At 64.0% G+C, this 22,432-nt stretch overlaps 2 protein-coding genes across 4 annotated transcripts; one reads left to right on the top strand and one right to left on the bottom strand.

Annotated features, from left to right (window-relative positions):
* Positions 1 to 213: 213 nt before the first annotated feature.
* Positions 214 to 5,371, bottom strand: LSM7 (LSM7 homolog, U6 small nuclear RNA and mRNA degradation associated). The gene is made up of 4 exons (XM_021705326.1): positions 5,334 to 5,371; positions 5,160 to 5,250; positions 1,786 to 1,857; positions 214 to 488 (listed from the first exon to the last, which is right to left on the bottom strand). Exons 1-4 carry the CDS (start codon positions 5,337 to 5,339, stop codon positions 346 to 348), a joined length of 312 nt encoding a protein of 103 aa, XP_021561001.1. The 5' UTR covers positions 5,340 to 5,371; the 3' UTR covers positions 214 to 345.
* Positions 5,372 to 5,461: 90 nt separating this feature from the next.
* On the top strand, positions 5,462 to 21,832 carry SPPL2B (signal peptide peptidase like 2B). 3 transcript variants are annotated; one of them, XM_021705021.1, is made up of 15 exons: positions 5,462 to 5,558; positions 10,834 to 10,953; positions 12,172 to 12,354; positions 12,729 to 12,818; positions 13,516 to 13,655; positions 13,979 to 14,121; positions 14,383 to 14,479; positions 15,246 to 15,362; positions 16,430 to 16,511; positions 17,151 to 17,225; positions 17,306 to 17,368; positions 17,454 to 17,553; positions 17,809 to 17,886; positions 19,216 to 19,376; positions 20,407 to 21,832. In XM_021705021.1, exons 1-15 carry the CDS (start codon positions 5,496 to 5,498, stop codon positions 21,232 to 21,234), a joined length of 2,340 nt encoding a protein of 779 aa, XP_021560696.1. In that variant the 5' UTR covers positions 5,462 to 5,495; the 3' UTR covers positions 21,235 to 21,832. The 3 variants fall into 3 exon arrangements, with proteins under 3 accessions (XP_021560696.1, XP_021560698.1, XP_021560697.1); XM_021705023.2 differs by lacking the exon at positions 20,407 to 21,832 and having other exon boundaries at positions 19,216 to 19,510; XM_021705022.1 differs by lacking the exons at positions 5,462 to 5,558; positions 10,834 to 10,953 and having other exon boundaries at positions 12,019 to 12,354.
* The last annotated feature ends 600 nt before the right edge of the window (positions 21,833 to 22,432 follow it).

The following is a 22,432-nucleotide window of genomic DNA, read 5'->3' as shown; positions in this document are numbered from 1 at the left end:
GGGGGGGGTCCATACCTGCCACGGCGCTCCAGCCTCACCCTCCCTGTGCCCTGGCGCAGACGGCCCGGGCCCCAGGCATCTCTGAGCACCCCCGGGTCCCAGCACACGCCGTGGCTGGCCCTTGACAAACTCTGGCGGGCCAAACCCAATCCCTGGGAGCAGGTTCTGCCAGAAAACCAAGGCTAAAAGCAGGATTCTGGGGCTCCAGGACACTTGAGGTTTGCAGTTTTATTAAGAAAACAAAACAACCTATATAAAAAGGAGAGTTCCGTTCCTGCGGTGGCACGTGATGCGGGGGAGGGCAGCTCCGAGTCCTCCAGCGGCCGAGGCCCGAGCCTCCGGCCACTAGGCATCCTGCTGCTGGATGAAGGGGTTGGGGATGGCCTCCATGCCGTCCTGCGGGCAGATAAGCACCACGGAGGTGCCCCTGCACACCACCAGGCCCAGCTGACGCGTGTCCTCTGTGAGCTTGTACTGGTCATCGGGGTCTGCGGAGCAAGAGGGAGGGGCAGGAGTGAGACGGCCCCCAGGTGGCTCCCAGACCCCAGGGGACACGGCGTGCCAATGTGGTGGGGAGGGCGTGTGGCTCTAAGGACCCAAATCAAAGGGCACTGCCAGCTTGGGTGACAGGCCAAGGGCCTCGCCCTACTCCCAAAGCCCAGACATGGGGCCCTTGTCTCTGAGGCGACCCACGGACCACGGGGGCCCGGAGGAGCTCTGGCGACAGCGGTCCACGCGTGCCCTTCTTCTACAAGGAAAGCACGGCGTGGGGGATGCTGGGGCCTGACACTAACTGGGGACCCTGGCACCTGAGCCAGCAGAGCTCCTGAGACCACATTAGGATGAGCAGCTGGAAGAAAAATCAGTCTGGGACTCCCAGCTCCTGCAAAAATCTCAAAGCGCCGTGGGGCAGGTCCACTGGCGGTTAAGGGTGGGATGAGAGGCCCCCACGGAAGTGACGGAGGCTGAAAACCTTGACCACTTTTGCAGTATGCTGGGGGGAGGCCAGGCGGTCCCGTGCGCCAGAGACCAGGTCTGGGGCACAAGATCGTGCAGAGTAACCACTGTCCTGGGCCTGACCCCTCCCGGAACCCACGAGGGGGCTGTTCTGGGGCTGAGACAAGATGGCACTGACCCTACCACAGGTGAGGCTGCCCTGGGAGGAGCAGGCTCCCGGGGCCACGTGGCCTGGCGTGCTTCCACTTCTGGGGTTTTCCCTACGGGCCCATGTGGTGGGGCTGTCCTTGCACAAAGGAAGAAATCATCTGGCCAAGGGGGCCGGGCTGGGATCCCAGCATGGGTGGCCAAGCAGGGCGTCTGGGCGGACCCAGACAGGAGAGAAGAAACTGAGGGCAAAGCAAGAGGCCTGGCGGCACCGGCCATTCAGCCGTGACCATGCTTCCCCCACCAAGAGACCTCTTTGGTGGCCCTGTGAATTTGTCACCAGAGTAACAAAGAGAGTCCCCGAGAGCCAGGACCCTGCCTCCCTCCCAGGTCTGGGTGTCCCCTGAATGCCTCAGGCAGACTGAGCTGCAGATCGTGTCAGCAGATGGGCAGGTGCCGGCCCAAGCACTGTACGTTGCTGCGCAGGCTCTGGGGACTTGGGGTGACAGGGACCAGGACCCTCTGTTAGCAGCAGAGGGTCCACGTGGGGACAGCAGGAGACGAGGGAGACCAGCTATCTGGTTCACAAGCACCGTGTCCATCACACAGGGGCAGCTCGGTGGGTTTGGGGCAGTAAAAAAGGCCCAGCAAGGAGCTTCCGAGCCCCACGGCCGTGCTCACCTCTCATGTACTCCACGGTGCCGTCAAGCACGAGATTGAGCAGTGGGTCGAACCCTTTCAGGATGCCGCTGGCTTGGAGGAACCACCGAGGAGAGAAACGGAAAGGCGTTAGATAAGCGGTTGTTCTGGGGACAGGTGCACAGAGACAGGCTCACCCCCAAAAGGTGCAGATGTGGGGAGCAGCCTCTGCAGGGATGGGAGAGAAGGGGCACCGGGGGGGAAGTGAGGGAGGGGCTCCAGGAGGGGAGCCATGAGGACGACCCCAAACCACCCCTACCACAACGTGGTCGCAAACGTCTCCTGCAAAGGGCCAGCTGGTGCACGTTTCAACTGTGTGGGCCCCGTGGTCTCCACAGCAACTACTCCGCGCTGCCTTCCTGGGGCGAGGCAGCCAGAGGACACGGAGACACTCAGGTGAGGCTGTGCCACGATAAAACTTTACTTACGGGTACAGAAACGTGCAATAATCGTCTCATTTTTTCAAATATTTGGAATTGTTAAAAACTGTGCCCAGCTCACGAGCCATGGCATACGCCCACACGGAAAGGAGCGGAGCACCGACCGGCGCTGCCGTGTGATGCGCCCTGAAAGCACCCCCCGCAGCTGCTCGGGCCTCCCCGTCCCAGGCACAGCTGGTGGAAGCAGGCATCCCCCCGAGTCACTGCAGCTGTAGGGTCTGCACCGAGAACGGGGCTGGACGTGACCGGCAGCCCCACTGGTGTAGGGTGCGGTCTGCAAACTATGGCCCGTGGGCCAAAACCAGCAGAGGCACTTCTCTGAGTGGCTTGGCCGGCTCACAGCCGCGGTCACTTGCTGACGCGTGGTCTGTGGCTGTTTTCCTGCTCCAGGGGCAGACGTGACAGCTGCAACAGAGACGGTCTGGCCGACAAATCTGAAAACACCCCGTCTGGCCCTTTGGGAAAACGTCTGCCAGCCTGACTTGCTGGGCTGGAGCCCCTGGCTCTGTGGCTTCCTCTCTCCCTGCTTGCATCCGTCCCCCGCCCCGCAAAACAAAGGTCACGAGGACACCCGATGGGGTTACGAGCAGTGGGCACCTGTGGGTCTGTCCTCCCCAGTGGGGTGCGAGCCAATGTCCCCCACCCCAGTGACCACCTGTGGGAGGGGACCTGTGAATATGATGGGACGTCATTCCTGTAAGTGGGTTATAGGACGAGGAAGACGAAGGAATCTGTAGATGTGATTAAGGTCCCAGAACCAGCGCACTGCACTTTCAGCTCCCCTAAAGAGAGACTATGCTTGGTGGGCCTGACCTGATCAGATAAGCTGTTAAGGGAATAGGAATTTTGTAAAAGAAGAAACTGGAAGCATGGGAAGGATTTTCCTGCTGGCCCCGAGGGAGCAAACTGCCATGCTGGGGACAGGCTGGCAGGCAGCCTCTAAGAGCCGTGAGTCCCTGGACACCTGCAGCAGGACACGGGGACCCCAGTCCTACAGCCACAGGGAACTGAATTCTGCCAACAACCAGCAGGGCGGGAGGAAGGCCCTGGGCCTGAGACAACAGGCTCCTAGACGCTCCTTTACTGCAACCTGTGAGACCTGGAGCCCCAGACACCCAGACTCCTTCCTTACAGACGCCACACGACAGTAAATTCGTGTTGTTCAAGCTGCTAAAGCGGCGGCAACTTGCTATGCAGCATAGAAGGCCCATACAAGCACCCTGAGGAACAAGAGCTGCGTCTCGTTCTCGTGTCCGAGAGCCGGCGCGGTGCAGACAGAGCAAACATCCGTTCAGGTTTGAATTCTCACTGCTGCCAGCCACCTACACTTGCAGGCACCACACTCTTAACCACACCAGTGCCACCCAATCACCCGCAGCTCGGGATCGCTGTCTCAGGAAACACACTGAAGAGCAAAGAGGCAGCTGAAGAAATGAAATGTTGCTCGAGGGCTTGCTGGTGTCAGGAACCATGCTAAGCATGCCTCCAACCCTGTAGCCCTCAAGGCCCGGTGAGGTCGGCGGAGTGAAGAAATGAAGAAACAGAGCCCTACGGAAGGTGAGCTGCCCAAAGTCCCACAGGCAGTGTGCCAAAGAGCTGGGGCTCTGACCCCAGAGCCTAGGCTGAGGGCGGCCGCCACGCCCAGGCCACGCTGCCTATAAGCATGAGCAACACCGGGCCTCGTTCCTGCCCTCTCCTCACCACGTTTCAGGGGAAGATGCAGGGGTCAGTGTCCTGTTTACCTGCATAAAACGGGGAACCATGACAGACGGTACTAGGAGCTTACGCCAAAGGGGCGTGGCCCACAGTGGCGGGTCGGGGAAGGCTTCCCGGAGCAAGAACCTTGAGCTGAGAGCAGGAAAATGACTCTGGAGTTAACCCCAGGCCCCAAACGGAGTCACCTGTGCCAAGCCCATGCTGCCAAACCAACACTGCAGCTTCAGCTCTCCCAGAACCGCAATCTCAACCAATCGATGTGGAATTTCCGGCAGGCACTAGAGAGCTGATCTTCCTGATACACCTCCACCACCCCCCCAAGGAGGGTGACCATGCCGCAAACGATCCACTCTGCCTGTTCCTGCAGCCTCCTGCCTATAAAAACCTCCCGGTCCGTATGGCTCCGGGAGCTCCCTTCCGTCTACGTGGGATGCTGTCTGACTCGGGATTAGCTGAAAAAGCCACCAAGGTCTATAAAACTCACACCGTTTTCTACTTCAACACCGGTGACGAGTCAGAGCTCATACGAGCACTGAGGCAGAGACACTTCACAGCCCTGTGGTAGCTGAGGGCTCCACGCGCTCCTCAGAGACACACAAGGCTGTCCTTTCCCCTCCGACGGCGCGGAGCCTGGAGGGGCTGAACCGCGCACGAGGAGAGTCCATCTGTGTTTAACAGGTCCGTCTGGTCCACACTTAAGAGGCCGACTGCAGGGCAGCGGTCTCAACCGCGGAGAGGCCCGGTTGGGTTGTCAAAACTCAGGGATGCTCCTGGCATCTAGGGGCATCCAGGGTTGCTGCTCAGCAGCCCCGAGCGCCCCGGACGGCCCTCGCAACCGAGAACAATCTGGCCCCAAAGTCACGGGTGCGGAGCCCAAGGAGCCCGGGTGTAGGGGCATCAGTGACCAGCTGGGACAGCTGTCCGGGAAGGACTCGGGGAGAGGAGCGCACAGCAGGCAAGTCGGGAATCCCAGGCCCGGCTGCACCAAGTGGCTCTGGGTTGTTCGGACCCCTTCCCGTGCCTCGGTTTCCCCGCGTGCGCAACGCGAGGCACAGCTCCGAACCCCTCGGCGGAGTTAGGAGGCTGGCTCGAGTTCCCCGAGCAAAGCGCTCAAGGCGGCGCCCAGGCATCCGCCACCATCCTCTCCTCCGCCGTCGCTCACCCTAAACCGCTTACGGGGTGCGGGCAGCGGGGTCTCACCTTCGCGGCCTCCCTGAAACTTCACCCGAATCGTCTTGTCGATGTACTTAGACAAGTCCAAGATGCTCTCTTTTTTCTTCTTCTCTTTGTCCTGCAGGGGAAGCAGAGCGCGTGAGGCGTAGAGCGCGGCCGGGTCCCACGCCGCCCGCCCTGCCGGCCCCGCCGCGCGCTCACCGCCATCTTGCCGCACCGCGCCGCTCTGCGCAGGCGCCGCCGCGCGCCCTTTGACCCTTCCCCCGCGCGCAGGCGCAGAGCTCACACGGCGCAGGCGCGCCCGGGCGCGCCGGGGCGTTGCTGGGAAACATCTGGCGACGCCTGCGGCTCGGACCGGCGGATATGGCGGCGGCGGCGGCGGCGCTGGCGCGGGTCGCGGCGGCCTTCCTCCTCCTCGCGGCCCAGGTGAGGCTGCGTCGGCCCCGCCGGCCCCGCCGGCTGCGGCACCCGGCCCCTCTGCCCCGGGCCCAGCGCAAGCCCCGCCCGACCTGGCCTGGGGGCCAGCCTCGGGTTTGCGCGCCCCCCGCGCGGGTGGCTTCCGGGCCGGGAGCCGGGCCGTGACCTTGCGGGCCTGTCCCCGGCCACTCTGTCTTTCCCGCCTTGTAGCCCTCCCCAGCTGCAGCGTCACGCAGTTGCGTCTGGGTCTGGAGTTGGGGAGTCCCCCTACCTCCCCAGGCCCTGCTCCGTTTCGAGGTGTCCAACCGCCGCCGGGGACGCCCCTGCCTGGCTGCGTGGTCTTGGCCAGGCGGCTGCCCATTTGCGAGCCTCAGTTTCCCCTTTCGCGCGATGTTAGCGCCCACCTGCGTGGTTGCGGTAAGCCGTCCAGCACGGCGCCCAGCGCCTGGCGGCCTCGGGGAGCGGCCAGGAGCCCATCCCTGGAAGTGGGGCCGAATCGCCGCCCCATATTCTGTCCGGTGACCTTGGGCAAGGGAGGTCCCCCCTTTGGGTGGCAGTGGCTCATCTGCAAAAGGAAGAGTACAGTGAGGACTCAGCGAGGTGATGCACATGGGGTGGTTTATGTGCAGCGTGCTCATTCTTGGGCACTTAAAGTTAAGGGTCTCCGGGGCTAGTGGGGGGTCTGCCACCAGCCGGCTGATGTACCTACATTATCATGAGTGCGTTTTTTATTTGCAGGCCCTCCCTGCCTCTTCCCTGTGTCATGCAGCTCTGGGAACGGTGTCCCTAACGTTAAGCCCTGCGAACGCAGCCATTCACCTTGACCTGCCCACCCCAGCCCCCCACCTCTCTACTGTAGCCTCTGGTGGCTGGTGCTCTCCCACATCCCCAGTCTGTTCCCGACACAGCAGGAGTGATGTGTTTGAAAGTGTGTCAGGTCTTGTTGCGTCCAGATGAGAGCCTTCCCGTGGCGTCCAGTGCATGTGGGAGGTCTCTGTGGTTTGGCTGCTTGGGAAGCTTCCCCTCCTTTTCTAGTCTGCTGAAGGCACTCTGCTCTCTGGTCTTCCCCGTGTCCCTGGAATGCCCCTGGTCATCTTTCTGGTCTCAACTTAGTTGTTTTTCCGTCCCCCCACCCCCGGAGAAGTTCCCTGGGCTGCCCCTTCCCCAGCTCTTGGCCGAGCCTCCATACCTCCCCCAACCCTACTCCCTCATTTTCCTCAGCAGTCTAAGCAAGTCAAGGGCAGGGACATTTTGAATGAGAGCAAAATGAGAAGTGGACACAGGGTAGCAGGAGCACCATGGAGGGAGTGACCCAGTTTGCCTGGGAAGGCTTTGTGGAAGCAGGGGCACTTCAGGGGTGTTCTGAAGGATGAACAGGAGTTTGCCAGGTCTTGAAGGCAGAGGGAGGGTGTTGCGGGTGATGAGCAGCTTGAACAGGGGTGAAGGTGTGAGAGCTGATGACTTATTTTGAGCAGGTGAGGAGTCCATTCTGGCTAGTAATGCAGGGTGGTATAATGCTTACACCCTGAGAAAGATGACACCCCAAAGGAGGCCCTCAGGTGCACTTGAAGGGAGCTGGGGTTGCCCCTTCAGCTGAAGGACACAGGGAGGGGGCAGCAGGAGTGGCTCCCAGGAAGAGGGTAAAGGGCAGGCCAATCTGTGGCCTCCCTGGGCTGGGCTGGGCAGATCGAAGGCAGGTGGTGGAAGGCTCATGATGCTCCTGGGCAGGCTGAGGGTTTTGAACTTTGTCCTGTGTGCAAGCAGAGGACGGTGTCAGAGCATGTGATGAGAGCACTTTAGCTGGTTCTTCCCAGAACAGAGCCCGGGCCCGTGTGTCTGTCTGCCCTGAGATAGGACAGACGGCATTGTGGTGGGTGGGTGTGGTTCTTTGTGGAAGTTTGGGTCCCAGTGCCTGAGAATAAGACTAGCTTTCCACTGGCTGGGACGCTGCTTGTGGGCAGCCCTGAATTCATTTGCTACCATTTTGTGACCCTGGGAGAGGGACCCCAAATATACGGGTCTCCCCAGTGGCTACAAGATGTGCACATAAAGGCAGTGGTGGAGGCTGTCACTCAGCAGATCTGAAGTCACGTTAGTGCCCTCCCACCCCTTTCCTCCCTTCTCCACTCCTTCACCTGTCCCCTCTGCCCCTCCTCCACCTCTCCCCCTCCTCTACCTGTCCCCTCTGCTCCTCCTCCACCTGTCCCCTCTGCCCCTCTAACACCTGCCGCCTCCCAACTCCTCCACCTGTCCCTGCCCGTCCTCTGCCTCAACATCTCTTTCCAAGCTTCCTGGATTCTTATTTTCTCCACCCTCTTCTAGAACTTACCAAGTCTTAGAAGGACGACTGCTTCCAGCCTGGATTCATTAGCTTTTCTTAAATTGCCTGATGTGGAATGCCTGCATGGTCTCCCCGAAGCATGGTTTCCCTAGAAGTGCCTGAACCTGCTTGGCGATTGTGATGTGTCAGAAGGTGGCCTGTCTGGTAGTCCCAGTGATTTCTGGCTCTCCAGATTGGGATGGGCCATGCTAGACTGAATAGCACTGGGTCCTTTTGAAGAACTTCTGATCCCTTTAACTCTGCGGGGGAGGAAACCATACTCTGGCATTTGACATAAGAACAGGCTGATTTCCTAATGGGAAGCCGGTTGTGCAGACTGTGGGGAGAGGGGTCCATGAGGTGGGCTTCTGTGCTCTCAAATGACCTTTTTAAAGAGAAGCAGCTTCTGTGCATTCCCATTTTACACAAACGACACTTCCCCTACAACCTGGATCCCACAGAACAGGGGTCAGCAGTGTCCTGAAAAGGGCCAGACAGTGAGTATTTCTGGCTTTCTGGGCCACGTGGTCTCTGTCGCAACCACGCAGCTCTGTAGGAGTCCTGAGAGCAGCCAGAGGCCCTGCATACAGGAATGGGGCAGCTGTGTTCCAATAAAACTTTATTTAGAAGCACAGGAGGTGGGCTGCACGAGGCCTCTGGGTTGAGCGATCCTCTGTTCCCCACAATGGCCCATGGTAAGGAGGCGCCAGGGGTTCTGAGCATGGGGTGACCCTTTGGAAGGGGTGTACAGCCAGGTAGAGCACTTAGGGCCAGGTTGAGAGGTGCCCTTGGGGGGCAGTCTGGTGGGGAGAACGGAAGAGAGGACTCCTAATGCTGCCTCTGGTGGAGGGAGTGAGGTGACACGTGAGGTGCCTGGAGGTTGGCCAGGGCAGGTGGCGGAAGCGCGGCCTTTGTGAGGTGCTCCAAGACCCCTGGTTGGCCTCGGGCAGCGTCCGGCCCTGCCCTCGCAAACCTGGGTTCTGGGAGCTCAGTGCATAAGCATGGCTTCCCTGCGCACCCCCAGCAGTGCACGAGGCGTTCAATGCCTCCCTCGAGGCAACAGGCCACGGCGTCAGATCAAAGGTGCCCGCTGGAAGAGCGGTGGTCGGGGACCCTGGAGAGGACGAGGGCGCGCACCCCGTGCCCCTGTCGGCCTGCCAGCCACAGGGTTGGGATGCCTTGGGGTCTCCATGCTGCCGCCACAGCAGCGTGACCAGGGTGGGGTGAGAAGCTCCTGGAGTGGCTGGGGCCTTGCTGAGCTTCCACCGACGGTCTGGCTGAACGGAAGCCGGTCACTGCCCCAGGCCTGGTGTCGGGGGCCGCGATCCATCAGGACCCTCGGCCCAGTCAGCTGCACGCTCTGCCCCCACGGCGAGGCATGCGTCTTACGGTGCTGGCTGGACCCTATCAGGCATCTGTGTCAGGCAAGCAGCTCTAGCTGTTTGGCTCCTTGGCAGATTCTTGGGGTTCCAAGGAGGGGGTTTCCCATCTTAGTCTTGGGCCTTTGCAGCCTAAGGAGAGCACAAGCTACATGGGCCCCAGGAGCCCAAGGTGCGCAGAGCAGGCTTCCGGGCCAGGTGTGCAGGGCCCCCTGGGGGAGTGGTGGCTGGACTGACCCCCTCGGCTCCTAGCACCGGACTTCTCTCCTGAGACCTCCCTCCCTCAGCAGGCCCCCGGGAGCTACTCAGACTTGGGGTGAGCCTGCCTAGGGGCAGAGCCACCAAGACCTGGGCCCCAAATGCTGTGTGACCCGCTGTTGACGAAATCCGAGGACGAAGGCTGTGCTTGGGGGGGCCCTTTGCCCCAGCCCGAGCCCAGGGTAGGGGAGGAGGTGGGAGAGGGCCCCCTGCACTCCGGTCCGCCAGCCAGCCGGGCAGCAGCTCTAGGGAGGGGTGCAGTGGTTCAGGCAGGAGATGTGGGTGAGCAGGGAGTGGGGACACCTTTGTATGAAACAACGGTTTTTCACGGAGATTAAGCTGGTGTTCAACAGAAAAGATGAGAGTCAGCCCCTCTGTCCCAGGCCCCCAGCCATCCCACTGTCCTTGAGGGTTATCCAGTGTTTCGAGAACTGTGGGTCCTGCCCCTGTGCCTCGCTTTGAAATCAGACAAAGCTTGCTGGGTCCTCCTGACCCTCTGGGTGTGGCCCTTCCTGAGCAGCCAGCTGCCCTGTGGGGGACCATGACGCTCTAGCTGCCCCTTCCTCCTTCCGGGAAGCCGGGGCTGGGTGGGGAGACAGGCTTCGCTGGCTCGGGGTCCTGGGGAGAGAGCTGTCCGTGCCCTGTTGGTGTCTGCATGACTCTTTCTCTGTTGTGAAGTCTCACAGTTCCCAGCCCCAGAGCCGCCCGCCCTGCAGACCGCCCACTTCCTGCCACGCCTCCGAACCGGCGGTCGGTCCCCACTGGGATCCCACTGGTCTGTGCCTGGCAGGGGCCAGTCATGTGACCAAGGCTCCGAGGTTCCCCTGGAAAGTGAGGTGTGGCACACGGAGCCGGCTGGCCTCAGCAGTTAGTGGCCAATAGGTAGTCTTTCCAGGAGCCTGCGGGTCAGGGCCAAGGAAGTTTCCAGGCCTGGCAGGCCTTGCCCTGTGTTCCTGGCCTCGAGCCAGCACCCAGGCCTGGGGCTGGATCTGCGGGCTCACCGTGTCCTCCTCGTGACAGAGCCACAGGGTTTTCATTCTCCCTGTGCCGTCCATCCCGCGAGGGCCCTATGAGGTGGTGCTGTCCCTGCCGTGGGAGCAAGGGGGGGGGGGGCCTGACGGCGCAGTCAGCACCCGGGTCTCCCTGGGGAAGACGTTCCTGTCCTGGCTGCCCTGCCTTGTTTTCTCCACCATAAGATGTCTGCTGGTGTCCCATCTGTCCTGTAGGAGGGTGGAAACCAGCCCAAACCCTGGGCGGGGGGTGTCCTTGTTTGGCTCAGACCCAGCTGCTTCTGCCGAGCTCTCTGACCGCTGCCTTGTTGCTGCAGGTGGCCTGTGAGTACGGCATGGTGCACGTGGTCTCCGAGGCAGGGGGCCCCAAAGGCAAAGACTACTGCATTCTCTACAACCCACAGTGGGCCCACCTGCCACATGACCTTGGCAAAGCGGTGAGTGCCCGCTGGGGCCCTTCCTCATGAGGGTCTTCCCACTGGGGTCTTTCCTTGCGGGCCTGGCAGGCCTGGAGGTGCTCTGGGGTGCCCCCTCTGGACTTGGGGTCAGGTCTGTCCTCTGACTGCCACCCCTCTGCTCCCCAGCCTAGTCCCTGGAGGGGCTGTTAGACGTCTCATCTTGCAGGGAGTCTGCTGGAGGACAGAGGAAGGGCCTCAGCTGTGAAACCAATGTGGGGGTCACACTCCAGGGGCTGCTGGGATCTCAGATGGCCTCTCTGGGCCTTGGTTTCCTTGGTCAGAAACAAAAGATGTCCAACAAAAGATGTTGTTGAGGAATGGCCCCCGCCAGGGGCACTGGCCAAGCCCCCACACGCTGGACCGGGGCTGGCTGGCAGAGGGGTCCTGAGGAGTGAGGACTGGCCGCACGTGGCATGGTGGGTGGGTGATTCTCACCCTCAGGCCACCGCTCCCACCTGCCGTGGAGGCAGGGAGGGTCTCCCAACCGGCCTCCTCTGAGCACTCACCCGCCTCTGTCCCTCCTGTTTGCCTTGCACTTGGGTGTGTGTATGTGTATGCTCGTACATGTGTACGCGTGGAGGGGCGTGTGAATGTGCGCGCGTGGAGGGGCGTGTGAATGTGTGTGGAGGGGCGTGTGAATGTGTGCGAATGCAGGGGTGTGTGAATGTGTGCGTGTGCAGGGGCGTGTGAATGTGTGTGTGGAGAGGCGTGTGAATGTGTGCGTGTGCAGGGACGTGTGAATGTGCACGCGCTCGGGTGTGTGAATGTGTGTGGAGGGGCGTGTGAATGTGTGTGCGGAGGGCCGTGTGAATGTGTGTGCGGAGGGCCGTGTGAATGTGTGCGCGCGCAGGGGTGTGTGAATGTGTGTGTGGAGGGGCGTGTGAATGTGCGTGCGCAGGGGCGTGTGAATGTGTGTGGAGGGGCGTGTGAATGTGTGCGTGCGCAGGGGCGTGTGAATGTGTGTGGAGGGGCATGTGAATGTGTGCACGTGCAGGGGCGTGTGAATGTGTGCAGAGGGGCATGTGAATGTGCGCGTGCAGGGGCGTGTGAATGTGTGTGTGGAGAGGCGTGTAAATGCGCGCGTGGATGGGTGTGAATGTGTGCGCACGCAGGGGCGTGTGAATGTGCGCGCGCGTGTGCCCCCCGTCCCTCCGTTGACTTTCCTAGACCGGCTGGTGTAAGCGCCACCCTCCCCAGTCTCTCCTGCAGCTGCGGGACTGGACCGCCTCCGTGCTCTGCTCTGCACCCGACCTCCCCGCCAAAGGCTTCAGCAACCAGATCCCGCTGGTGGCCCGGGGAAACTGCACCTTCTATGAGAAAGTGCGGCTGGCGCAGGGCGGCGGGGCCCGCGGGCTGCTCATCGTCAGCAAGGAGATGCTGGTAGGGCCCCAGGAGTTGGCTGACCGTGGCTGTGGACGCATCCTCTTGGAGGGGCCGTGTCCCAGAGCAGCCCTGGGGGTTCTGTAGGGTTGTCCTCCTATAAGGCCTTGGGGCAGAGCTCTGGGGGTGCCTCCTGAGGGGCAGGTGGCATCCCAGGGTAGATTGGCACCTGAGCGACCTGACCCCAAGGCTTAAAAGTGAAGGGAGAGCTTTTCCTCCCCCAGCGGGGAGAGACAGGCAGACACACACCACACACACAAACCCCATCTCCGCTCCCCCCCCAAGAGGGCTGGCTCTGCGGGCCTGTCTCTCACCCTGGGTGGGCCTTGGTAAGCCGTCTCATCGTTCCCGCACCCCCTCCTCTTGGCCCCCAGGTCCCCCCAGGAGGCAACAAGACACAGTATGACGAGATTGGGATTCCCGTGGCCCTGCTCAGCCACAAAGACATGCTGGACATCTTCAAGGTAGGGCCTCCTGCTCCCTCCAGTCTGCACCTGGTCCAGGGCCGTAAGTACCTGGTGGGCGGGGACCCAGGAGCGGGGCCGCCCACTGGGGGCTGGCGGGTGGGTGGTTCTTGCCACACTCGTCACCAGCTCCGCGGGAAAGCATGGTGGTGCCACTGAGCAGCGGGAACGGAGAACCGGCCCCAGAGGTCAGGGCGCCCAGGGCCTCTCCGCCACGCAGCTGCTGGGCACTGGCTCCCAGGCTGGCCGACCCTGCCCACGTCTGGCCTGTCTGACCAGAGGCCCGCGTTCACCCACGGTTTGGGGAGTTGGTTCGGGAGCCGGCGAGCTTCCAGACACAAGCAGAACAGGCACGTTCAGTCTTTGTGGAAGCGTCTGCACGTTTCCATCCTAACTGCAGCTTCCACGGCTCTCCCCACCCAGCCAGACGCTTCCCAGGCGACGTGCCCCGTTCTGTGCGTGCACACGCGTGTCCTGGTTTAGGGCTTGTGTCCACATGTGCATGGGCCCCTCAGCTGACCTCGTGGGAAGCTTGTTCTGCCAGAGTTGATTTCTTTGGGGTGGGAGCGGTGGGTGAAGCATGGGCTCCGGGGGTCCCCCCAAGACAGGCTCTCCCTGGGCCTCGGCTCTCTGGGGTGGGCTTGGGGACAGGGGACGGCGGCCCCAACCTTGAGCTCTGGTGCGTTTTCTGAGGCAGAGTTTTGGCCAAGCGGTGAGGGCAGCGCTATATGCCCCCAACGAGCCCATGCTAGACTACAACATGGTCATCATCTTCATCATGGCCGTCGGTACCGTCGCCCTCGGGGGCTACTGGGCCGGGAGCCGGGACGTGAAGAAGTGAGTGCCCAGGGAAGCCTGTGACGTGGTCCGTGCTGGATGGGGTCCATGGGTGGTCCCAGCGCTGGACGAGGGGGTCCCGTCACTCTCCATCAGAGTGGCTGTGGCTCTCGGGGCTGGGGGCGCACCTTGTGGCTCCTCACTGCACGGTCTCGTGAGGTCCCTGGGGTCGGCCTGGTGCTCTTGTGGACAACGTGACAAGGACATGCAGTGGGCCTGGAGAGGGTGCCCCTTGGCCCTGCCTGTCCCCCTCCCCGTCCCGGGGCCCCTGGGCGCTGTGCCAGCCGGCAGGGCGTCCCCCAGCCCCGTCTGTGCCTCCATAGAAGGTACATGAAACACAAGCGGGATGACGGGCCCGAGAAGCAGGAGGACGAGGCCGTGGACGTGAGCCCCGTCATGATCTGTGTCTTTGTGGTGATGTGCTGCTCCATGCTGGTGCTGCTCTACTACTTCTATGACCAGCTCGGTGCGTCCCCGGGGCGCCCGGGGAAACCGAAGCCCGGGCCCCAGTCCCCCCGGAGAAGCTGCTTGGTTGTGGGGTGAACGGAGGCCGCCATCCCCAGCCCAGAGGAGGGGGCCTTGGGCCGGGAGCCGTCCCTCCCATCCACCGGGTGCTGGCCACCCTGAGGGGCAGGTGGCATCACAGCCCCACGGAGCCCTTCTTGGGGGCGGGGGGGCGGGGGGCCCCAGGCGGCCCCTGCCCCTCAATGCCTGCCCCACCCCGCAGTCTATGTGATCATCGGGATTTTCTGCCTGTCCTCCTCCACGGGCCTCTACAGCTGTCTGTCACCATTGGTCCAGAGGCTGCCATTTGGCAGATGCAGGTAGGCCCCCGTGGGCGGCCCCTGCCCGGCCTGGCACCCACGCTCTGCTCGCCCCAACTCCGTTGGCCTCCCGTCTCCTGGTTCCTGAAGCTCCGAGCTCTGCTTGGACGGTGCCAAGGACGCCCTCCCTGTCCCGTGGCCCCAGTCTGGCATGGCGTGGGCAGGCATCCCACACTCGCTCAGCGCTGGCAGGGGCTCCCGGCCTCAGGAGCAGGGCAGAGCAGGGACGTGGGTGGTGGTTCTCCGGCCTCCCTCTCCCCGCATCCCGTTCCAGCTCAGGCCCAGTGGGGCCAGTGTGGGTGCCTGTCGGTCCCGGGCAGGGGTGGCAGGGCAGGGCCATGTGGGCGCAGGTGTTGCTAGTCCAGGCCTGGGCGGGGGCGGGGGGCTCACCTTCGGCGGCCCACCGCCGAAAGGTTTAGACGAAGACGGATGGGTGCTCAGAAAGCTCAGCTCGTGGGGTGAGGCCTTTTCAGGCTGCTGTCCAGGGTCAGAGGTCAGGAGCCTGCAGCAGGCGGGGCGGTGGGCTCCTGCGGGCAGGGCGCTGGCTGAGGTGTGCCCACGCCTGAGTGCCCACCCCGGCTCCGCTCTGCTCTACCCTGGGGGACCTCCCTTCTGGAAACGCCATAAGGCGTGAAGACAGATGTTAATAGGGAACGTGGAGTGGAAGAGGGGGCAAGGCAGGGGAGTGGGGCAGGGGGTGAGGTGACCCCCTGGGTGCTGGTGGCGGCGAGGAGCCGGCCGCCCCTGACGGCCACCCCGCCCCCAGGGTCCCCGACAACAGCCTGCCCTACTTCCGCAAGCGCCCTCGGGTCAGCATGCTGCTCCTCGCCCTGCTCTGCCTGGCCGTCAGCGTGGTGTGGGGGATCTTCCGGAACGAGGACCAGTGAGTGCCACCCCCTCTGCAGGCGTCCTCAGACGCTCCCTGGGCCTCGCCCCCCCGAGGCTGCGAGTGTGGGCTGTGTGGCGGCCAGGTGCTGCCGCCCGCATTCGGTGTTACCGCGTTTGTCCGGCTGCCACGTGAGCGGTGGCGATCGGGATCTGGACACGAGCCGCCCGCCCTCCTGGCCCCAGGTGCCCCGAGCGCGGGCCCTCCAGGCGCCTCGGCGGGGCCCGGTGCCCCGGTGCAGGAGGCCTGGAGACTGCAGGCCCCCCCGCCGCCGCCCAGCCCCTCTGACACCATCTGGCGCTCCCTCTGAGCCTCTTGTGAGGCAGTCAGCCGCTCTTGGCCGCGCTGCCGCTTGGAGCCCCGACAGATTTAATTGGCAGAAGGAAAACGTGAAAATATTTTGAGTCCTTTGTACACAAAGAGAACGCGAGCTCTCACAGTTAGACTCAAGCCAGAAGACTTGCTCCGTTCTGTAAAATTAGAACAGGCCCTGTTCCCCCCGCGTCCGGGCGCCCACTGGCCACCTGCGAACCTTCTCTTTGTTCTTCGCGGCCGCCCCGCCCGGGAGAGGCTTTCGTCCTGGTTCCACGAGGGTGACCTGGGTGTGGGCAGGGGCGAGGCTGCACGCGGCGCACGTGGCCCTGCGGTGGCGGCTCCCTGGTGGTGCCGGGGTCACACGTTTGCCTCTGCGTCCCCTCTGCCTGTCCGTCCCTGAGCCCCCGTCTCCCGGGCCGAGAGGTGGGGTGTGGAACCTGGCTGGGCAACAGTTTGAGTTTTCTAAATTGTGTAAAAAATAGTTTTGAAGAGAGATTTGAGTGTGGTAGCTGCACGACGCCCCCGTGCCCGCCCCATGATGTGTGTGCGGTGTCGGGGTTGGCGGTCGCTGCCCCACCTGTGCCCAGCGCAGCGAGGGGCCCTGCCCGCCCTCCTCGGGGCCCGCGCCCGGGGCGTCACAGCATGACGGGGTCGGGCTGGGCGGGGACAGCTCGGGAAACTCGGCAGCGGAGGAAGGAGCGACCGGCAGAGCCCCTGCCCCAGCGGGTGACCGCCGCTCTGCCTTCCAGGTGGGCCTGGATCCTTCAGGACGCGCTGGGCGTCGCCTTCTGCCTGTACATGTTGAAAACCATCCGCCTCCCCACTTTTAAGGTGAGAGCCCCAGGACGTGGGGCCGTGGGCTGCGGCATCCTGAGGGCCTCCTCCGTGTCCGCCGCGTGCCTCGAGCGGCTCAGGCCTGCCCTCACCCGCCTGTGCTCGGGCGTCCCTGCCCTCTGTGGGCAGCGTGGTCTTTGTGCCTCGGTCTCTCCCGCCGCCTGCCCGGTGACAGGGCTTAAGGGGCCGCTGAGACCCGCCTCCCAGCATGGCAGCCACGCCACTGACCCCCGGGCCATGAGGAGGCCCGGAACCCTGCCCGGGGGGAGGGGGGGGGCGGGGGATGCTCACATGGGCAGGCAGGTGCAGTCGGCGGCCCCCAGCCGAGGCCCCAGGCCGTCGTCCCCAAGGAGGAGCATGCGGGGAGCCGTGACGGGCTCGGCACCCCACATCCACGGCGACCGGTCGCACAGCGTGTCGCCCGAGCCCCACACCTCCCGGCTTTTCCGTCCCCCAGAAACCTCGCGAGCCTGACCTCGTGGTGCCGGGGGCGGGACTGGGTTTGCGCAGATGTCCCCTTGCGGCTCTGTCCCAGTGGTACCTCTGAGCCTCGTGAGGGGCGTGAGGGGTGGGACGCGTGCTGGGGTCTGTGTGCCTGCCGGCACCTCGCCGGCCATCAGGACCTCGCCTCCCCAGGCCTGCACGCTGCTGCTGCTGGTGCTGTTCGTCTACGACGTCTTCTTTGTGTTCATCACGCCCTTCCTGACCAAGGTGGGCGCCCCGCCCGCGCCCCGCTGCCGCACCCCCCGCCCCGCGCTCCTTCCTCTCTGACGCGGTCCCCCCTTTGTTAGAGCGGGAACAGCATCATGGTGGAGGTGGCGACCGGGCCCTCGGACTCGGCCACCCACGAGAAGGTACGTAGCGGGCCCGTGGCCGGGGCGCTGCCGGGGGAAGGGGGGCTCAGGCGGTCCTGGAGCCTGCTGCCCCCTCGCCCCCCAGCTCCCCATGGTCCTGAAGGTGCCCAGACTGAACGCCTCGCCGCTGGCCCTGTGTGACCGGCCCTTCTCCCTGCTGGGCTTCGGGGACATCCTGGTGCCAGGTACGGGGGCGTGCCACGCCAGGGTGGGTTCCCGGGGAGTGTCCGGCCAGGGCGGCCGGCAGGTGCAGCCGGAGTGGAGCAGGCGGGGGCGGGCGGCCCCCCGGGCTCCCGTGTTGCTCGTGGCGGCACTTGTGCTGGGCCCTCCTCCGCACCGAGGGGTCTGCGCCTGGCCGCTGGCCGGTGGGCCGGCCGTCTGGAGGAGCAGGGATGGCGTAGGCTCTCACGGCACCCGGCCCACGCCCCTTCTCCCCGCAGGCCTGCTCGTGGCATATTGCCACAGATTCGACATCCAGGTGCAGTCGTCCAGGGTCTACTTCGTGGCCTGCACCGTGGGTAAGCGCCCTCGAGCCCGGACCCGGAAGCGGGCTCGCCTTGCGCCCTTCCTCTTGCGTCCCCACGACTCTCGAGGTCGCGTGTCCTTCCTCGTATTCTTTTTCTTTCCTCTTCTGTCTTCGTCTCCTGCTTGTTTCTCTGATTACCAAAGCCATTCACGCAGAAGTGACCTTTTCTGTGGGGCCCCGATTGCTTTTAACGTTTTGCAAAGCGGTTGGATTGCCCGCCTCTGGCCAGCCCTCCAGGAGGAGCCGCGAGCTCACCCGATGCCGCCTGTCGGTGTGCACGCGTGCTCCCCCCCACCAGGCGGGAGGCGTTCTGACCCCCTCGTCGTGCGTGGGGGGGGCAGCCAGGCCCGGCAGAGGGGAGGCCCCAGGGCGACCCAGGCTGACCTTCCAGGTGCACTTCGGGGTCGGCACCGCCTGCCCCTTCCCGCCCTGGCTCCTGCAGGTGCGGGCACGCCCCCTCGTCCCCCTCGCCATCCCTGGACCTCCCCTTTGGCTTTGCGTCCTCACGATGGTCCTTGAAGTGCCGCTGTGGGGGTTCTGTGTGCGACCCCGTTTGTCAGGTGGTTTCTGTAGTTCCTTGCCGTCGAAAGTGCACACCTCTTATCGGCAGCAGACGCCTTTATTCCTCCGTAGTTGGCTTCTGTTGAACCACTTCTTTAGGACGTGGGCTAAGTGCCAACAGCGCTCTCCCCCCGGAGCGCCAGGTGAGGACCAGACAGGAGCCGCGGGTGGAAGTAGGTGCTAGAGACCAGCCGTGAAGGTTTGTTTTCTCGTAGCTCCTTCCTGAGGTCCCTGAGGTCGCGGTCAGGATGGGGAGCCGCTGTGTTGTGGGGGAGCCCACACGCCGTGTTCGTGCCGGACAGAGAGCCGGCCCCCTCACCCCTCACCGCCTCCCCGGCTGTTTCACGAGAGCGGAAATGCCCTTCTGTACCCCCACGGGCCGCTCACCGAAGTTTGGATTTCCTGATTTTGTGCATACGTTGCTTGCGTGCAGCATTCTCTTTCTACCTGAAGGCCTAGAGAACGGGACAGTCAGGCGCGGTCACAGGCCTTCGTCTAGCGGCCTCTCTGGGTCCAGAGCCTGGGCCTCGCCGCCGCCCCGCTGTCGCCCCCGCCGGCCTCCTGCCCGTCCCAGCGCGGCCGGGCGGGAGCGTGCGTCCGGAGGAAGCCGGCCGGTCCGTGCGCGAGCAGCCCTCCCCGTGTGCCCCTGTCCGGCGCTCTGCCTCCCCGGTCCCGGGTGCTCCTCGGTCCCGCTCCGGCGTGCCCACGGCGGGGGTGCGGGGCCGTCAGCTGGGGTGACGCGCGGCCCGTCTCTCCGCAGCCTACGGCATCGGCCTCCTGGTGACGTTCATGGCGCTGGCCCTGATGCAGCGCGGCCAGCCCGCTCTCCTCTACCTGGTGCCCTGCACGCTGATGACAAGCTGCGCCCTGGCGCTCTGGCGCAGGGAGCTGGGCATGTTCTGGACGGGCAGCGGCTTTGCGGTGAATACCAGTTTGCTATGACTGTCTGCGAGCATTAATAACCCAATAAGCCCTAACTAGAATTACAGTTGAGTAAAACCTCCCGGTTTCACGACTAAACCCCACAGCCTCTGTCCCGTGGTCAGTGTTTCCCCATCCCCACGAGGTTTGCTTTGCTGTCACGTCCCTGTGGCTCTGTCCCTCCGGGTGTGGCTTGAGCACAGTGCCAGTCCCAAGGGGCAGTAACACCCCATCGGATTGGACCTTGGCTTCCGGCTGTTCCCACCGTCAGGGACGCAGCGCCAAGCTCGGGGCCCCGGAGCTCCTCTCCAGGGTGGGCTCACGGCGCTCATCTTGGTGCTGCCGGTTTTTGCACCAGAAGAGGAGGGGGCTGGAGGCCCCTCTTTCCGTAGCATCGTGCGTTTGATGTGAAAGCACGAGGTCTTGTGTGTCCGCGCCCCAGGCTGTTCTGACCTCCTCCCGCTGCCTGTCAGTGAATCACGGGGAGCAGCCCCTCCGTGGCGGGAGCTCCGAAGGGCCCTAGGCATCTCCCGAGCGTGACCCGCGGCCCCCAGGGCGGAGCCTGTTGAGCGTGTTTTGGAAGTTGAAACACGCATCCTCTCCATCCCGGCCTAGAGACGCTGAACGGAGTGGGGCTCCAGGGCACCCCATTAATTAACCAGACGATGTAACCCGGTGATGGGGCTTTTCGCCCTCCCCCGGACCCTCGGGGAAGCACCCCGGCTTCACTGCCTACTGTCCTCAAAGGGTCTCAGTCCCAGTGAGCGCTGGCTTTGCCACAGAGCAGGTAGCTTAGTTCTGGAAGGTTCAGGAGGTGGGGAACGAGCCAGACACGTCAGAGCCAGGGTTTCTGCCTCGGGTGGCCATCCCGTGGCCCGCCTGCTGGTGGTCGTAGGTGGTCCCGAGGGAAGGTGGCTCCTGGGCCTGGAGCTGGACCCTCCAGGGACGCTGACTCCTCTGCCCTCCTGCCCCAGGCTGCCCCCCAGGCTTTCCCGACCCGCCCCACACCTGACTGCGGTCTTTCTTACAGAAGGACCTACCTCAGTCTCCTTGGGCGCCATCTGCAGCCGAGGACCCGCAGCCTCGGAAGGACTCCGACACCGGCCTCCCCCAGTCGTCTCCAGGCGAAGGACTGGCCAAGTGCCCCCCGCCCACGGAGCAGCCCCCGGAAGTGTCTGCGCCCGAGGAGACGGGGGCCGGAGCCCCCCCCCCAGGAGCCCGCGAGCCCCGCAGGCCCCACCCCCGAGCCCACGAGCCTGGTAGGCGCCTCGGCCTAGGAGGTGGCGCAGACTCTCGGGCCCTCGCTGCTGCCCCGCCACGCCGAGAGACCCCGAGACTGGACCTGCCCGGCCCCCCCAACTTGGTGCTCCGGTCTGGCCGATGTCCCCGCTCTTCCTCCTCGAGCCAAGCCCAGCTGCAGCCTGGACCCTCTCCAGCCCCGCTCCCAGCTCGCGTGGCTGCCGCGAGCCCCTGCCCCGCTCCGGCCCACGACGTCACCATCCGCGTCACGCGAGCGCCCAGCTCCACGGTCCTGCCTGTCAACTCGGTGTTTCCTTGGCAAGGGCAGGAAGCGCCACCTCCGCCCGCCCACGGCTACAGATCGCCCACATCTGGTGCTTACCACGCTGCCGCTTCCCTCAGGTTGTCGCCCGCGCCGCGCTGGGCCAGACGCCGGTCGGCAGAGCCCCGTAGTGCAGTCCGGCTGGTGTGCGTGCCGCCGGCTGGCCGGGGTCGGCGGGGGCCGCGCAGGAGCCTCTTCCGTCCGCCCGGGCCGCCCGCATCTGTGGTCCAGCTTCGCCGCCTGCTAATAAACGGCCACGACTTGTGGAACTCGGGTGGTGTCGCCTCTTGGGTCTGAGTCTCTGGGACGGCCCTCGTCGGGGCAGCTGGGCGCCCCGTCCACGGGGCTGTGTCTTTCCCGTCAGCTCCGTTCTTTCGGGTTAGAGGGTCTGGGGGGTGCCCCCACCCGCCTCGTGACATCTGCACGCTCCCAACCCCACCCCAGCCCGGCCTCTAGGAACAACACCGGCCAGGCGAGCGCACTTTTTATTTAAACCACCCGGGAGCTTCTAGAATGTGGAGAATATTCTGGAATTGGCATTTTGTCTTCTACCTCACTGACAGGGCTCTGCGAACGTCACGACGGGAATGCCACAGCAGGACTGGCCGCGGGGCGGCGGCCCCCACACCGTGGCACGCGCTGGTCCACACAGCCTCCAGCCTCAAGCCCAGAAAGCTGTGTCCACTGACGTGACGCGAAGGAACAGACCCCCCGGCCACGCGGCCCAGCTCTGTCCCCCGTCTGTCCGCTGCTCAGTTGTAGACAGCAGGCACGGGGTCAACCATGATCCATTCCAAAAAATACCAGCGCCAGACAGACTCACTCACAGCCTTTGTTAGCCATGCTGCTCTAAGGAGGAATGATGTTTATTCCAAAAAAAAAAAGACGTCTTCCACCTGTTTGCGTGTCTCTTAAAACAGCAGGTGACCCGGGAGGGAGACCAGCCGGCCCCAGGGAGCCACCCGATGGGGAGGCCAGACCGGGGTGCAGGGTCTGAGCGGACCGTCCCCACGTCGACCCGCACGTCCCTCGAAGCCATTGTGTACGTTAGCGTAGGAGCCAGAATCTCTCCGTTTTCCGTGTTTGACAAGCGTCGGGGCGTTCGAAGGCGGGTGTTCGTTCCTGGGGTTTCCGCGTGCAGTCTCCGCTCGCTCCTGTTTGAGTCTTATAATTAAACACAGCTTTTGAGAGCTGCCGCTTGGCCCTCGTCTCCTCCGTGCTGTGGCCCCGGCCGGCAGGGTCGGCTGCGCCGAGGTGTGGGAGCGAGCCCACGGCGGCCGGGCGGGGCCGGGTCCCCATCCGCGGCGTGTGAGAGTCGAAGGAAGCCTGGCAGCCTGTCGCGGGTCCGTGGACGTGGTGTGAAGAGCTAGCTGGCCGGCGGCTGGGCTCGCCCCAGCACTCAGCGCGGCCACGGCCAGGACGCTGCTGGACATGGAGATGTGGAGTCCCACGTGGTTTTCCCAGGTCATGGAATAGTCTCCCCTGGATAGTTTTC

This window comes from Neomonachus schauinslandi, chromosome 1 (assembly GCF_002201575.2).
Source record: "Neomonachus schauinslandi chromosome 1, ASM220157v2, whole genome shotgun sequence".
Classification (NCBI taxonomy): domain Eukaryota; kingdom Metazoa; phylum Chordata; class Mammalia; order Carnivora; family Phocidae; genus Neomonachus; species Neomonachus schauinslandi.
Note: the sequence above shows the minus strand (reverse complement) of the source record. Positions and strands in the feature narration are given on the sequence as shown.